Source organism: Pristiophorus japonicus, chromosome 16 (genome assembly GCF_044704955.1).
Source record: "Pristiophorus japonicus isolate sPriJap1 chromosome 16, sPriJap1.hap1, whole genome shotgun sequence".
Taxonomy (NCBI): Eukaryota; Metazoa; Chordata; class Chondrichthyes; family Pristiophoridae; genus Pristiophorus; species Pristiophorus japonicus.
The window spans coordinates 66,052,848-66,071,492 of NC_091992.1; the positions used below are offsets into that span (position 1 = coordinate 66,052,848).

An 18,645-nucleotide genomic window follows, 5' to 3' on the forward strand; every position below is an offset into this window, starting at 1 on the left:
AAAGATAAAAATATGAATGCAGTAAATGAGCAGAAAACAAAAGGACAGATTTGCTTTCTCCGTCGGCATTTACATCAACATCTAAATCTGACTGGCATTTAATTTCCTTTCGTGAAACTACTATTTCTACAGATTAGGCTCTCCATTTATTGTTACATCAGTTGTCAGCTTTACCAAAATGCAAAAGTATTCAGATACAGTATTCACTTGCAGTTTGCTACAAATAGATGTGGCCCCGGCTCTTCACTCAACTTAACACAAAGTGACAAAAAAAATGGAACTATGTGAACTCTCATTTTATCTTTTCAACTGAACTTCAATGAAGTTCTGAACTTCTTTATAAATAATACCTCCATTTCAGCAAGTTACAAGCAAACTTCAACTCAGATCCAGCAACATCATTTTGCACAAACAACTGTATTTGTAACCTGATTCCACAAGATTCCCAGTTTTGAATACAGCAGCATGGCAGCTCGCGTGATGTCAGTGTGTGCCACATTGCTGTAACTGTATTCTCCGAGGCATGCACTTCAGTCGCTGCATCACTTACACTTTCCCTCCAGGGTAGGAAAGACACATAAAATAGTTGGTTCATTAATTATTTGTGAATTAGGGGGATGCTACACTAAACAGATACTTTTCTCAAGAAAATAAATGTGCACAACTTTTTCCAAGGGTCCTTCATACAGCCAGTTAAGTGAGAAGTATCATGCAGTATTTACGCTCTGTGGATTTTCAACAGAGGCAGGAAGCTGTGCATAATATTCCCGGACTTGAAATTTTACAGAAGTAGTACGCTGGGCTGGTGCCAGTCAACCTAGCTGCTCCAGTAAGCTAATGTCACTATACAGCAGGATATCAACAGTAGCCAAACTACTGAAGTCACTACAGCACCTTTTCTCCAATGTATGTCAGTGATACACACACAAACACAATATAAACTATTAAGCCAACATTATAGAATCGAGATGTGAATTTCCATTTCATACACAGATTTCTGCCATTGGCAGCCTGCAACAAATGCTGGATTTTCTTGCTCACAGCTGACACCCAACTATCCCGACGAATGGTCATACCCAAAACATTAATCTTTTTTTCTTTCAAATGTTGACTAACCTCTGCATTTTAAGTCTTTAGTTCCGCATCCAATCATGTTCACTGGGTCAACAGACATTTTCACCTGCACTGGCTACCTCTCTCAGTCGCCACCAGATCTGCGTTTATTTTAGTCCTGCCAAAGTTTCTTCAATATTAAAAAGTCCCACCCCCCCACAAACCACCTGAAGTAAAGGAGTCCAATCGGCCTTTTATAACCAAGACAATCTGAATGACACTCGCTTTCTGCTGAGTACCTCCTATACATCTGTGCAAATGCAGTGGAAAAGCTATGGGGAAAATTAAAGAACTGTGCAACAAAGATGCTCAAATGCAGCTGCTTGCAGAGAAAAGACAGCTTTCTTTTGCGCTGTATTACCCAATGTTGAGATTATCTTCCCTTTACAAATAGTTTCTTTAGATGTGGCATAACTAGTAACAGCATTTTTAAGCATTTTACAAGGATAGGCCTTGATTTTACTGGATAAATGCACTACATAATGTGATATTAAGCCACAGACCAACAACTTCCAACATACCAGCTCCTCTTAGCCGCACCAGCAATTGTGGCACTACCTTTGGCCTCAGTGCCCTGGGCCGCAGAGGGTTAAAAAAAAAGTCAGCTAAGTGTTCCGAACGCATATCACTAAACAGCGAGTCCTGCTGAGCAGTGTAATACATCAACAGGGACAGGATCCACTTGACTGTAATGCTCTAACTAGCTAGATCGACTGCCTAGACTCTCATATCAAGAATGACCATTTGGGAAAGGTACCTGAAGGCTGCCAGTGTTCATGAGGTTATACCCTACCCTAGCAAGTGGCAATGCCTTGAGGGTAGAGAAAGAAAGGAGGTGAGATTGGGGGGGGGGGGGGGGGGGGAAAAGAAGGTAATTGCATTCCCAAAGGAACTAGGTACACGAGGTAACACCACTAAATGTTGGAAACACTCAGCATCTGTGGAGAGAGAAATATAAAGGTCATATTTCAGATCAATGACCTTTCATTAGTTCCGACTCTGTTTCTCCATAGATAGTGCCAGACCTGCTGAGCGTTTCCAGCATTTTCTGCTTTTATTTCAGATGGCCAGCATCTGCAGTACTTATCTTTTAGGTACACAAGGCACAGCTTCCTACTTATCCTTCACTGGCAACAGAGACCCATCACTGGTTCACAGTAAAACCTTGTGCTTCCCCCTTTCTTTTCCTGAAGGTAGACCTCATCCCATGATACGGTACCATGGACCCAACAGCCAGATCCCATTCACATATACACAGCTTCCAGCAGGGAGAGACAGCATTGAAAGGAGGAGCATTGAGGTCTTCTGTTGACCCTGAACCAACAGCACCAAAACCAGATTACCTGGTCATTCATTTACTGTTTGTGGGACCTTACTGTGCACAAATTGGTAGCTGAGTTTGCCTATGTAACAGTGTCTGCACTTCAAGATGTAATTAATTCTAAAGTGCTTTGTGAGAGTGTTGTAAGATAGTATATAAACTTAAGTTCTTTTTTTATATAAAGCCTCCCTTTGAGGCATTATATAATGTGTTACATCTTAGTTGAGTTTCTGGGAACAATATTTTTTTTAATGATTCATGGGGGCAGCAGCCTTAAGCAAATTGCCCATCACGGCCCGAGCTAAGATCAGTCGACACCACAGAGACGGTGAATCAAACTTAGCACCTTTCTGATCTGTACGATTCAGCACCACACCACATAATGCACTGGGGAACCCTATTTCCATCCATCTGATCTTACTGTAACTGAGACCTTGACAACCTCTGGAACCCAATTTGTTTTTAAACAGTGCAGGTTATACCAAAATTATGCTGGGTCACAATTTTTTTTAAATCATATCTACCTTTCAAAACACCAGCTATACTAACTAACATCTGTTGGAAATTGCACATGGCCGGAAACAATTAAAAACCTGCAAACAAAGGCTCAACGTCACCCTGAAACTTCACTGCAACTGCTTCCTTCCTAACTGCATAAAATTTCAATTATATCTGTAATTATTCTCCTTGCGATTTCATTGAATTGACATTTGCTCGAAAATGAATCATTAAAAAAAATATTGTTCCCAGAAACTCAACTAAGATGTAACACATTATATAATGCCTCAAAGGAAGACTTTATATAAAAAAAGAACTTAAGTTTATATACTATCTTACAACACTCTCACAAAGCACTTTAGAATTAATTACATCTTGAAGTGCAGACACTGTTACATAGGCAAACTCAGCTACCAATTTGTGCACAGTAAGGTTCCACAAACAGTAAATAAATGACCAGGTAATCTGGTTTTGGTGCTGTTGGTTCAGGGTCAACAGAAGACCTCAATGCTCCTCCTTTCAATAGTACAATGGAAATCTTTATATCCACCTGATCAAGCAGACAGGGTCTTCCAAAAGAATATGCAGCACTCCCTCAGTACTGCACCAATGGCAGCCTAGATTATGTGCTCAAGTCCGTAATGGGGCTCAAACCTATAATCTTCTGGTTATCCAGGATTATTTTCAAGCACTGGCTGATCTTCCAGATAAAAAGTAATGGCTTTAGTAGTGTGGGCTGAAAAACATTCTCCTGGGTTTTCTCGTGAAACAATAGCCCTTGGAAGCTGTAGTGTACCCGAGTATACTGTCAAACTGACATCTGCCTTACCTGTCTGATGCTGACAGTTTAGATGCCTAACCAGAAAAAATTTAAATGAAATTATAGGAGATCACTCCAATCAATATTACAGGCATCATCAGCATGTAACATCTTAGGTGGAACAAAGATGGGAGCTGGTGAAAGGGACTGGTAACTGGGAGGTAACGGTTGTGGTTGGGGAAGGAATAGGCAACTTGTGTGATGTTCCCGAGGGAAGGAAGTGGAGTATGGGATTTGATAGGGTGAAGGGTGGGGGGTGAAGGTGCCTGAACTTGGGAGTACTGCAGGTGGTAGAGAAACAGTCACACTTTGAGTACTGGGCTGGGACAATTTGTGGGAAGGGAGCCTTGGCGAGTAACCCTGTTGAGGTAGGAAGGTCGAGGAGAACTGGATTTGACAGCGCTCAAATGGAAGTATTTTGGGAGCTAGAGATGTAGCACTACACAAGGAAGCACAGTTTAGGGCCTGGGAGAACTCCTGGTTTTTTGATGGGGTTGAAGAAAGATAAGTCAGGTTATGAAGAGGAAAGACATAATGCCCAATTGTAGGGTTGCTAACATGCAGCATTTTGATAAGCGTATCTCCAACATGCACAATGCCGACAATTTACTTCTTTTAAACTGAATTCTCCAGCCCTTCCCACAGTGCTAGGCTTCTGTAGAGCCCAGCATTGAACAATTGCCTCGACAGCAAAGCACTCAGGCCAAGGAGACCTATTCTTGAAATGCACACGGGCATTAAGCTGGAGACCTGAACCTACAAGGTGGCACAGGATAGGCAGCTCCTGCCACAGTGCTTATGGCACAGTTCCTGAATACTTATTACTACATGTATGGTGAGGGTGAATGTGTCTGAGGCCACTGCAGGACACAAGGTCAGGATATTTATGGGGGAGCTATTAGAAGACGAAACTAGTAAGTGGATGGATAATTTTATGTTTTTCTGTCTTGTTAAATTTGTGTTGTTACAATAAGTTGAGTTCTGGGATGCATAGAGGTGTATCAACATGGCCACTCCAAGGACTTTGCTGAAGACACTTCTGGATTAGTTTTGTTGCTTTGTGGTGTTAGCTAGTTGTTCATTGTGGGTTTTTGTTTTAAGTGAACAATACACAGTGAGACTGAAAAAAATTGTGAGAAAGATTGGTTTTACATTGCTTGTTTTTTAGTGCATGCGATTTTTTTTGTAATTCATTTTTGGAATGTAGGTGGTGCTGGCAAGGTTATTGCCCATCCATAGTTGCCAGTTTGATACAGTCAAGTGGCTTGCTCAACCACTTCAGAGGGCAGTTAAGAGTCAACCATATTGGCATGGGACTGGATTCATTTATAGGTCATACCAGGTAAGGACAGCAGGACATTAGTGAACATTAGTTGAGGTTTTTAAAAACAAACAAACAGCTTTATGGTCACTTTTACCAATTCCAACTTTATATTTCTAGATTTTTTTTTAAACTAAATTCAATTTCTTAAACTGTCTTGGTGGGATTTGAACTCACGGTCTCTGGATTGTTAGTCCAAGGCTCGTCCAGTAACACCAACACTGAAGACTTGCATTATATAACGCCTTTCAAATCCACCGAACTTCTCAAAGCGCTTTACAGGCAATTAAGATACTGTTGGAGTGGAGTCACTGTTGTAATGTGGTAAACGCGGAGCCAACTTGCGCACAGCAAACAACAAAGTGATAATGACCAGATAATCTGTTTTGTTATATTGATTGAGGGATAAATATTGGCCAGGACAACGGGGATAACTCCCCTATTCTTCTTCGAAATAGTGCCATGGGATCTTTTACGTTCACCCACAATGGGGCCTCGGTTTAACGTCTCCTCCGAAAGACGGCACCTCCAACAGTGTAGCGCTCCCTCAGCACTGCACTGGAGTGTCAGCCTAGATTTATGTGCTCAAGTTCCTGGAGTGGAATCCACTGAGCCACAGCTGACACTACACTACCCATCGAGGCTTGTGATGGGTTGGCTGGCTGATTAGTCAATGGGAATTTTGAGCAATTAATCATGCATCATCCCCAACAGACATAGGGCACTTCTGCCCTGTCAATGTACACAAGATAAAACTCTGAAACGGATCCGTGTCATTTTCTAATTATTTTTACTGCAAGTTTCTTGCAAATTTGAAAGTAAAGAATGATATTTTACAATAAAGAAAGGCATCTCAATACTATGTTACAGATACAGATTTATGATAATGATAATTTCACTGCTAACTGGATCAATAATTCACAGGACACACAAAATACGCTTTAATATGACCACTTTGGCAACAACTGGGCTTAACTGCATAACACATGAGCGAGAGAGCTTGAAATTAAGTCTGCTGGAACACTGAGTGACAAATATCCACCAGTTACAGCAAAAAACCACCAGACCAAAACCAAAACAAATGCATCGTACAGCCAAATTACTGCATGGATAAAATCTCCTTTTAGATATCGCCTCTGTATTAGAATAGTGCAGTTTCTTTGCAAACTGCTTGTTCTAATTGGGAGAATATTTCTCTCAATTTACAATTTAAAAAACCTTGCTGTGGTCTTCCAACAGTTCAATAAGTTGATCCAGTGAGTAGAAGACAGATGCTGAACAAGATCACCCCAGGTGAAATCCCTGCAATATGCACAGTTAGCTTATCTCAGCTGAGGCATTCATGGGGTACAACTGGCCTCAGCTCTCTTGGGGCAGGAGCAAACTAAAAGTCAGCTGGGATTCCAGCTGATATCCAATAATCCATTAGAAGTGCATGCGTGTAGACTTAAAGAATGAGATAGCATCGGGCTCAATGTCATTTCCCCTCTAGTCAAAAAGCTATCAACACTCAACATCAAAGCTCACACATGAATAATAGTGACTTAGACAAGGTGACCAATGCCCATGGAATAATTCCCCAGCAAGGAGTCAATGCCCTCAGAAAGTTGGGGAGAAAATTAGCAAGCGCAAAAATAAAAATCATTCTGAACCTGGTAGCACTGTTCCAGAATAGTTGGGCTTAATCATTACAGTATACAGTACCCCATCAGCTCTTTAAAACTTACATTCACATGCAACAAAACTATTAAATTATTTCCTTTTAAATTTTAACGTATTACTTGTTCATCTCTCTCGGGCTCAGATCTCCAGCTACAGAGCAACCTTTCTCTGAAGCAACACAGTTTATACTTTAAAATAACATCGTTGCTATCTCTTGCTAACTCAAAAATAAATAATAACTGCACATACATCCTCCTGGTTCTCAGTTAAAGCCCTTCATTTCACAAAAAATCTATCCTGAAAAGAAGAACTGTTGTGTGCACTGGCAGCAAAGCACCACTGTACACGTGCACTTACTCAACCAGTGTCTGCTATGTGGGTGGTCTATTAGAGGAAGGCTGGCCTCAGTCTAGTGAGCCACTGTTACCTTCAAGCCCGACAGTAATGAGTCACAAGAGCATTAAGAGAGTGGAGGAGTTGCTTCAGGACACCACAATGGTACCAATGGGATACTATTTATACAATGAAGATGTGACAAAATCTCAACACATGCATATATATTTTTATAAACTTTAACATGGGGGCAGACAATTTATCAGTCTGACACACAATGTTGCTATGGCCTGTTGCTAGGTTTCCTTGTAGCAGCTGTGACCAGGTTTAAAATTGTACAAGTGGTGTGCTTCCAAACCAATCGTTAAACTTAGTATTGGAGATATTTGCGGAACAAAAGCTCTCACCCTTGGTACACAGTTCTAGATCTTCTTGTCACTGCTTGATCTCACAATCACCTTTAACGTTCTTTATTGTGCCACCTAACCCAATTATCACCACACAATTAAGCCAATTACCTTCTACATTATTCTTGCCATTGTACCTCCACCTCTGCATTCTACCACACTGGAGCAAACATATGAGCATTGTTAGTTATGGACGCATTACAATGCCATTGAACGCAGCTGCTGGGGCATTTTGAAACCATGCTACACAATGCAATTAGCAGTTGGCAAAATAGGCAACATGAGTGGACCAAAAACAGCTGTCTCAGCAAAGGAGGAGGTAAAATAATATAAAGCTGCATTATTCTAACCACATTCACACCCTCAGAACATCCCAAAGTGTATCACAGCCAACTGATGTGTAGGCAAATGCGGCAAGCCAATTTGCACAGAGCAAGGTCCTGAAAACAGCAATGAGCTAAATGACTAGTTAATCAGGTTATTTGATGTTGGCTGAGGGCCAATGCCATAGGATCTTTTACATCCACCTGAACAGATAGGCAGGGTTTAACGTCACATCTGCAAGAAGTCACCTGACAGTGCAGCACTCCCCCAGTACTACACTGAAGTGTCAGCCTAGATCACATGCTCCAGTCCATGGAGTGGATTTTGAACCCTTGACCTACTGGCTCAAAGGAGATTTTGAACCCTTGACCTACTGCTACCACCGAGCCAAGTTGGGTTACAAAGAATGATTTCAACTCCGTCACTCCATCATCATGTTACCAAAAGGTATCAGAAGCATATATCATAGTATTAATAGGGAGTGGTATAGAACTGCTCTAAAATGTAAAAAAATGGTCATACTAAACAGCCCCAGACAACCAGAGGGTACAGATTCCAATCTCGGCCTCTACAATTATTATAATTGGCCAACCTATAGATGGATGTTTCACCGTTTCTCTGCTGAACCAGTGGATAATTTGAAATTTTGTGTGCAATAAAACATCTGAATTATCAGTAGAGAAGGAGCTAGCACAATATCTCTGTACAATGTTTGGTCATCAATTTAGAGGTGGTTCATGTCCACCCGAGAGCCTCAGTTTAACACTGTGTCCGAAATACAGCACCTCCTACAGTGCAGCGCTCCCTCAGTACTGCACTGGAGTGACAGCCTAGATTTTACATAAGAACGTAAGAGTAGGCCATACGGCCCCTCGAGCCTACTCCGCCATTCAATAAGATCATGGCTGATCTGATCATGGTCTCAGCTCCACTTCCCCGCCACTCCCCATAACCCCTTATCGCTCAAGAAACTGTCTATTTCTGTCAAATTTATTCAATGTCCCAGCTTCCACAGCTCTCCAAGGCAGCAAATTCCACAGATTTACAACCCTCAGAAGAAATTCCTTCTCATCTCTGTTTTAAATGGGTGGCCCCTTAGTCTAAGATCATGCCCTCTAGTGGCATAATCTTAGAATAAGGGGCCGCCCATTTAAAACAGTCTCCCCCATCAGTGGAAACATCTTCTCTGCATCCACCTTGTCAAGCCCATCAGAGATAAAGACTTAACATCTGGTAAAACTGGAAAACTCTTAACCCTAACATTTACTGTTTGTGCTGAAGTCACTGTAGATACTGAATGGAATGCACAGCATTGCTCTGATTTTTGGGGTGGGTGGGGTGGGGGTTGGGGGCAGGAGAGAATTAAAAAGTCAGCACCGGTCTGATCACCAGGTCTGTATTATGCACCCCAAAGTGGACACAGATCTGGAAACAGACTGCCAGTTCTCTGAGCAGCATAAAGACAAATACTGCAGAAAATACTATGGATGCGTATCCTTCACCGAATAAACACACAGCAAAGGAGGGAAAGGTAAAGAGTTACATGACCTCTCTCATCCTACATATGGCTGCTAGTGTGCAGAACGGTGTGCCAATAGCAGCAGCCCCGAGACCTACAGTAAGGATTATGTCCTCCCATCCAAGGGATACCATAGGCGCACACACAATAATTGTCCAGTTACTTCCTACTTTCTGGGTTGCCCATGTCACACACCATTCCCTGACAAAAAGGGCCAGCTGATTGCTCCCATCCTCGTTGGTCTTATCCTAACAGCATTGTTCAGCCAGCTATCAGGTGTACAAGAGCAACTGGAGTATCTTCAGGTGATCCGTCAGAGATAAAGACTTAACATCTGGCAAAACTGGAAAACTCTTAACCTAACATTTACAGTTGCGTCACCAGAGCATGCAGCCTGTGCAGCTCGTTTCCAACTAGCCTCTGCAGCTAGAGTGGTTTGGATAGCAGAAACAAAAATGTGACGTCACAAGCACTATTTGCTCTAACTACAGTCGTAAGATGCAAGACGCTCCTCTCCTCTCCTCTCCTCTCCTCTCCTCTCCTCTCCTCTCCTCTCCTCTCCTCTCCTCTCCTCTCCTCTCCTCCCCTCCAGTGCAAAGGATTAGCCTCTGTCTGCATGTATAGGTTATTTGAGCTGGATAGGTTAGGGAGGGATCATCAGTCTGAAGTTACAAAAACAGTAGGACAAGTTGCCAGGAGTTACTTCCTTTCACAGAATCTTCAACCTCTGAAATAAGTTGCCAGCATTCACTACAAACACTCAAAGGGGAGCTGGATGAGTTCTTGCGCATGGCAAACATATCTACATATAGAAGGTAGGTGGGCCATTGGGACAGCGCTGCTAGTCACCATGATCTCAGAGTTTGTTTCATTTACCATTTTCAGGGGTCAGGGGGGAAACAAAACTTTCCTTAAATTGCCCTACAGTTTTTTCTCTGTTTTTGCCTCTCCCAGATTGTGTAACTGCGAGGGGAAGGAATGAGGGAGATGGTGTACAAGTTACCCAATGCCAGAAAAGGTGAGGCTCAATGGGCCAGCTGGTCTTCTTTGTAGGTTTGTAAAGGCATGCATACTGGTCAAAAAGGTCCCAGGTTCAATTTCACATCTGGACCAGAAAAGTATTTGGGCCTCGGGGCGGGGGGGGAGGGGGTCAAAATGTTCCAACATTAAAGATCTCAGTTTTATCCCATGACCCCTATTGGAAAAGCAAGTGAGTAAGTGTCAGGATCAGATTTTGATACTCCATGTGATTGCAACTTTAGTATTCTATCTGATCCGGAACAGGATTATAAACTCCACATCCAAACCACCACCAAAAGCCTCTCATTTCCACCTCTGCAAAATGGCCTCCTCGACACTCTCACAGCCAGTGACCTACATTGGCTCCCGGTTAAGCCTCGATTTTAAAATTCTCATCCTTCTTTTCAAATCGCTCCATGGCCTTGCCACTCCCTATCTCTGTAACCTCCTCCAGCCCTACATTCCCACCCCACCCTAGGATCTGTGCTCTGCCAGTTCTGGCCTCTTGAACATCCCCAATTTTAAATCGCTCCACCTCGGCATTCAGCTGCCGAAGCCCCAAGCTCTAGACTTCCTTCCCTATGCCTCTTCGCCTCTCTACCTCTCTACCTCTCTACCTCTCTACCTCTCTACCTCTCTACCTCTCTACCTCTCTACCTCTCTACCTCTCTACCTCTCTCTCCTCCTTAAAAACTACTTCTTTGATCAAGCTTTTGGTCATCTCCCCATATATCTCATGTGGCTCGGTATCAAATATTGTTTGATAATGCTCGTGAGAAGCGTCTTGGGACATTTTATTACATTAAAGGCACTTTATATAAAAATGGAAGCTGTTGTTGTTGTCCATACTGTCAGGTTCAATTTCTCCATCACTTGCTCACCAGCAACCCAAACTCAGCCCTATACACACCCCAAATCATCCAAAACTCCACCAAATGAATCCTACTATGGAGTTAACCCTATTTGCCCATCATCCAGTTCTCTCTAACCTCCACCATCTCCTCATTCTCTTTCTGCATTGATGAGAAAATTCTCATTCATAAATTCTCTCTTTGGCCACCCTACTTCTGCACCTCCCGGGATTACATCGCAACTCACACCCTCTGCTCTTCTGACTCTGGTCTACTGGGTATCGCCACTTCAATCCCTCCCCCCAAAAATCTACTCCATTGGCCATGGCAGAGCCTCCAGTCATCATGCCCCTGCACTCTAGAATTCCCTAACTAAACCCCGCTACCTTTCTACACTTTCAGAGGCCTCCTTCAATCCTACCTCTGTGATGTCATCACATCCTCTAGCACTTGTCCCAAAGTCCGGCTTGGAGTCAAATCTCCCCAATCCAATCCCATCCCCCTTGAAAAATCCCTTGATGTTTCAAAGGTGTGGCATAAGTGCAAGTTGTTGTTGAATAGACTGACAACATTCAGGTCCATGCATGAATTATAGCTATATACGTGTGATACCAGAGAGCTGCCTGACTTAACCCCGGTGCTAGTCATTACTCAGATGAAGAGGGGAGATAGGAAGAAAATGCAAGCACCAATGGCCAATTTTAGCTACTCACTAAGCCACTGGAGCTGAAGTCCTTTAATCAGTTTGACCGTCAAAGCTTTCAACCGTATATACAGAATGCAAGGAAAGATATATTACCTATTTAGAACCGTAGAAAATCATGTTTGATACGACACGAAATTCTCCTGGGTTAACAATTTCAGTAGCTGCTGGAACAGTTCTTCTGCAGAGCACAGAGAACCCATTTCGAAGACTGGCTGCCGGCTCACAGAACGAAGATTTTTTAAACTCAAATTGCGGTTGGGAGAAAACACTGAAAACAAAATGCATGACTGCATTCTGTTTTTGTACCCGTACCATCATCGAGTTCTTCTCTTCAAAAAAATTCTACAGTACCTTAACAGATCAATGAAAAAATAAAATCTCATTTAAATTTCTGGTTATTTTATCCTAATCATTTGAACTATTTACTGGAGGCCCCTCTTCTAATCTGGAATGGGGATGATGGAATTGAATTTGACTTGAAACTGTAAGGTGGGAATCAGGAAAAGCTATAAAGAGACAGCTCCCTACTAATGGTATTTTTCTTATTTTAAATTGTTACCTTTCCAGTTGGCAGCTTAAGTTAAACACTGACATTAAAATGAACACCCTGTACCAAGCTCTGAGGTCTGATGCAGCTTTAAATCAACCCGAAAATTTCTCGCCCTCCAGAGTGAAAACATGAAAGTTTAGTGAACCATTTTTCACTACTTTTTTAAAAATAACCACAGCTTAACAGAAAATCTACCCTGCAAGCAACATACAGATTCAACACTGAAAATTCTGAATTCATTTTGTGCTAAGCAAAGAGAAAAGAAAGATGGCCACAATCCTCAGCCAAGCACTTCACAATCATCTAGGTGTCAAGTACAGCCCAGGGGGCCTCACCATCTCAAGAATGTTGAAACACAAAGGAAGCTTATTCTGCCTTGTCTAGGAAGGGTCTATACACATCGAGCATCAAAAGCTATTTCAGCAGAGAATTTAACTCACAGAAAAATAACGAGAAAATCAACTCAAATCTATTTACTGTATATATTTCAGGTCAAAAGTATTTGTGGTATAAATTACATTTTTATTTATTAACAATAGTATTTATAGAGCAAGCACTGTCCTACTTTAAATTCAAGCGCTAAAATGTGTAAAAATTCTGGATTGTCCCCATGACCATTCTATACTTAACCAGTTCACCAATCAATATTTAAACTGGTACTATAGCTAAAATGTTTACAGGTTTAATACAATAGGTGGTTTATAATAAAGTAAGAGGTTATAGTTTGGGTCATATTTATATCACCAGGCAATTATATTCTCAGCTTTTAACGTGGTAATGTGCTTTTATTATGTAAAATTCTGTAATTACAGTGTGAAATTAGAGTTTTACCACTCTTTGAACCATCACAATGCTTTTCAATATAACTAAAAGGTTCATTTCTCTCTCCCTGTTAAGACTACAATTTGCTTGCATGAAACGAACTGCATTAGAGAATCAGGGCTATAAATGGACATTTCTTTTTACAGTAATACGTATGAAATTAGCCTTTCAGAAAATGGAACCCCCAAACGAACAATGTTTTTACCATTTTATCGTAAAAACCTCTTTCACTTCCCATGTCCCAAACTCAGAATTAGCATTTGGCAAATAGCCAGAGCAACCCTGGAAATTTCAAGTCTGTACAAGTATCTATTCTAATAAGCTTGCAGTAATTTTATATATAAAATGTACACTGACCAAATACAGCTCAAATCTAATCACTGTTCCCTCTAGCAATAGCTTTATTCTAGAGTAGCTAGGAGGAAATTACCCCTTAACGACCTAATATAAAATCATAATATTTTTTAAATCAGTATTGCCAGTTATCTGCATCTAGTAATTATTCAGTATTTAAATAGTGTACATACCCATGGTTTTAAAGAATTTTTTTTTAAAACTCAATCTATGCAGTTGGCATAATCCAAACTAAATTAGCTTATGCAATTTAATATTTTGAAAAGCACATCTTCAAACATCAATCCCAGATACACAGATCACTTTTATTTTGCTGATTTTTCTTCAAACCCCAAAAGAACTGTATCCAGCAAAATATTTTCACATATCTTGAACTGTATTTGTACAGTACTTCCATAACTGTGAACAAATCTGAACGGTGAAAGGGTTACGGGAGTCCCCCCAACCCCCACTAAAGCTGTAAAAATGTATGGAACAATACATAGACACGCACTATGATTATCATACCAGACACGCTTAGTCAGAATTCATCTTCAAAGTATGCCTCAGTAAACAAACAGAGGAGGATTAATGAAAAAGAAGTGATTCAGCCTGCCGCCTAAGCACTATAAAAATTTTATAATTATATACACTGCAAATACCAACAGTTCAAAAATACACAGTAACATTTAAGATATTCCACAATTTCACTTGTCTGGTTCACTTAAATATTCCAAATAATGCTGATGGGGACAATTAGAGCTGCTTTATTAATTTTTTTTTTATAAAGTGCCTCACTGTGGCTCAAGTTTGTCCGCACACCAAACAAACTGTGTTTTCAAAGATAATTCATGCAGAAGTGAACTATATTTCTAGACTAAAAAGAAAATATCCCAAGCCGTTCTTTCCTATCTCCAGAATACCAAAACCTCAGAATTATCAACAACCCGAAACACTTCCAAATTTCACTCGTACTCTGAAACGCGCTTTTTCCTCGCTCAATACCACAGCCCAGTTACTGTATCTATTGATCAGAGCACTATTACTATAGCCATTGATCCAACCCCATTGCTGTAGCCAAGTTCCCATACTGTATCCCACCTCCATTATTGTACCCATTTACCTCATTATTGTATCAAAGTCACATTTGACAGAGCCCCACTAATATACCAATTGATCCAACCCCCATTGTTGATCTCGATTTCTTAACCGTGTACCTGTATCCATTTACCGAAGCCCTGTTATTGCACAAGAGTGCACCAGATCCCCACTGGTGCAACCATTTACCAGTGCTCTTTTACTACACCATATTACTGCATGCCATTGCCACACCAGAACCCCGTTACTGCACCTCATTTATACGCCACAGCCTTGTTACTGCGTCCTATTACCAGATTCGCATTACTGCACCCCATTACAGCCCAAAATCCCATTACTGCATCCCACTAACACACCAGATCACATTTGGTGCACCCCATTACGTCAGACATCCATTACAATACCCATTACCGCACCAGATCCCAATTGCCGCACCCCATTTGCACCTGATTACTGTGCCATTGCTGCACCTGAATACTGTACCCCAGTATTGCACCCCATTACTATGCCAGATCCCCATTATTGCACCAGATCCCCAATACTGCTCCACATTCGTGTGGCAGATCCTCATGACTGCACTCGATCCTCTCTACTGCTCCCCAGTGTAACAGATCCCAATTATTGCACCAGACCCCCAAAACTGCACCCCACAACTGCACCAGATCCCTATTACTGGATCCTATTACTGCACTAGATCCCCATTAATGCACCCACTATTACACCAGATCCACACTAATACACCAGATCCCCATTACTGCATCCCATTATTGTACTAGGTCCTCATTACTGTACCCCATTACTGCACTATATCCCCATTACTATACCCCATTATCGCACACAATCCCCTTTACCATACCCCATTACTGCACTACATCCCCATTACTATACCCCATTATCACACACAATCCCCTTTACCGTACCCAATTACTGCACTAGATCCCCGCTACTATACCCCATTATTGTACTAGATCCCCATTACTGCGCCCCATTACCGTACTAGATCCCTATTACTGTACCCCATTACCACACTCAATCCTCATTACTGTACCCCTTAACCGCACTTGATCCCCATTTCGTACCCCTTAACTGCACTCGATCCACATTGCTGTACCCCATTACCACACTAAATTCCTATCTCTGTACCCCATTACTGCATTAGGTCCCCATTAGTGTACCCCATTAACACACTAGGACCCCATTAGTGTACCCCATCACCTCACTAGACGCCTATGACTGTACCCCATTACCGCACCAGATCCACATTATTGTACCCCATTACCGCACCAGGTTCCACTACTGTACCCCATTACCACACCAGATCCCCACTACTGTACCCCATTACCACACCAGATCCCCACTACTGTACCCCATTACCGCACCTGATCCCCACTACTGCACCAGATCCCAATACTGCACCCCACTACCGCACCAGATCCCCACTATTGTACCCCATTATCGCACCAGGACCCCACTATTGTACCCCATTATCACACCAGGTACCCACTACTGTACCCCTTTACCACACCAGATCCCCACTACTGTACCCCATTACTGCACAAGATTCCCATTAGTGTACCCCATTACCACACCAGATCCCTACTACTGTACCCCATTACTGCACAAGATTCCTATCACTGTACCCCATTACCACACCAGATTCCCACTACCGTACCCCATTACCGCACCGGGTTCCCGCTACTGTACCCCATTACTGCACCAGATCCCCACTACTGTACCCCATCACTGCACCAGATCCCCACTACTGTACCCCATTACCGCACCAGATCCCCACTACTGTACCCCATTACAGCACCAGATCCTCACTACTGTACCCCACTACCGCACCAGGTCCCCGCTACTGTACCCCATTACTGCACCAGATCCCCACAACTGTACCCCATTACAGCACAAGATTCCTATTACTGTACCCCATTACCACACTGGGTCCCCATTAGTGTACTCCATTACCGCAGTAGATTACTATGGCTTTACCCCATTACCGCCACCAGATCCCGATCACCGCACCCATTCCCATGTTAACACTCCTTCACTATTCTGACGTACTGTTTAAAAAAAAGTTTCCATGAACCCAAAAGCGCGAGTAGGGAGGTGCGGGCGGAGCGGGAGCGGGTCAGTGAGCCCCGGGCCGGGGGCCGGAGAGCGGGCCCAGCGACCGCAGTCCCGGCACCAACAACACGCCAAAGTTCCCAACTCAGAGCGCGGGCCGGGCCGGGCCCGGGGGCAACTCGGCGCCGCCAACTTTCTTGCCCGCACCCTGGGTTACCGGGGTCGGCCCTCCGCTCCCACCCTTCACCCCCTCGGCCCGGCGCGGCCTAACGCTGCGAGCGGCGCCGGCCGGCCGGCCGCTAGGCGCTGGGTGGAGGCGCGGCGCCAAATCGAAGCCGCTCCGCCATGAGTTTATGAAGGGAGAGGAGAGGCCACGCTCCGGGCGCGCCGCTCAAAACTTTCCCTAATCGCTCGGGCCGGCGGCACGGACTCGGCGGCCTCGGGAGGGAGGGACCGAGCAAAAGTTGTGAGGGGTGGCGGGAGCCGCGACTTGTCCCTGTCCCGCCAGGCCCCGGCCCGGCCCGCCTCACAGTGCGGGCGCCATCTTGGCTGCTGGCGGCTGATCGATGATTGAACACAAAAGCAGCCGAGGGATCAATTGCTGATCAATCACAAAACGCTGTCCGCCGGCCCCCCGAGCGGCCTGGGCCCGCCACTCCCCGGCCTGGCCCCTGCCCCCGGCCTGGCCCCGCACCGTACCGCCCGACCCGGCCCGCCCCGCGCGCCGCTGACCTGAAGCAGCTGTAAATCAAATTTCTTCCAATATTGAAACATCGATCCCACATTGGCGGCCATCTTGAGACATATTGAGGCAATAGAGAGCGAGCCGGGATTGGAGTTCAGCGCGGGGGGAGGGGAGGCGGCATGCCGCAAAACCCGGCCTGGATTTTCATCCGGGATCCGGACCCCCCAGCCCCGCTCCGCTCCGCCCCGGCCTCGGCGCCAAATCGACACATTGCAAATGCACACAGCCAGCACCGTGCGCGCTAAAGATCGCACTTAAACCCGCAGCAATTTCATCTTTTTAAAAAATTATTTCAAGCGTTGCTGCTTTTTTCAAAAAAAAGTTTCCCTTGAATATACAAAATAAAATATTCTGGCTTTTTATTTATTTTGGAGAGTATCTGCACTGTGCTGTGTTTATGTTGCACCCAAAAGCTGCGATTTATTTAAGGGATCAGCTCGAAAAGGGGAGTGGGCAAAGGGGCAAAACATGAGAGGGGCTCCCTCCCTCCCTCCCCCAAATAACCAGACCCCTAAATAAATCTTTCCTTGCACTTCATACCAACATTTTTTGTCATTTTTCAAATTAGGCACATAATTGCCGATCCGAAAAAAATACTCCTTGTAATGTTCACGGGAGACTGGATTATAGATCTCAAACCGCTTGAGATCTTTTCCTTGTTTTGAACGCATCGTATCGCAGTTCAACTTCACAACCCAGAATCTCTCCGACTGCCACCAACTAATTGGGGTAATTGCCAAATATGTTTTCAAAGGGGAAACAACTTCAAAAAACATTTGTCAAACATGATTTCCCTTTCATAAATCCGTATTGACTCTGCCCAAATCTATTATTCTTTTCTAAGTGCCCTGTTGCCACATCCTTAATAATAGATTCTTGCATTTTCCCTATGACTGATGTCAGGCTAACTGGTCTGTAGTACCCCATTTTCGCTCTCCCTCCTTTTTTAAATAGGAGGGGGGGGTTACATTTGCTACCTTACAATCTGCAGGAACCATTCTAGAATCTATGAAATTTTGGAAGATGACAACCAATATCTCTATAGCCACCTCTTTCAAAACCCCAGGATGTCAGCCATCAGGTCCGGGGAATTTATCGCTTTCAGTCCCATTCATTTCTCCAGTACTATTTTTTT

The 18,645-nt window shown here is 43.4% G+C and overlaps 1 protein-coding gene across 7 annotated transcripts in view; it reads right to left on the minus strand.

Annotated features, from left to right (window-relative positions):
• The window catches only part of LOC139226561 (protein CASP-like), a 578,052-nt gene extending 560,391 nt beyond the window's left edge, over window positions 1–17,661 (minus strand). For 6 of the 7 annotated variants that reach the window (XM_070857406.1, XM_070857403.1, XM_070857407.1 and 3 more), the window contains exon 1: window positions 17,498–17,629. In XM_070857406.1, the coding sequence (XP_070713507.1) occupies window positions 17,498–17,560 (63 nt within the window). In that variant the 5' untranslated portion in view covers window positions 17,561–17,629. Of the gene's footprint in view, window positions 1–17,497 lie in introns of all 7 variants that reach the window. The other variant, XM_070857405.1, reaches the window with a different exon arrangement.
• Between the last annotated feature and the right edge of the window lie 984 nt (window positions 17,662–18,645).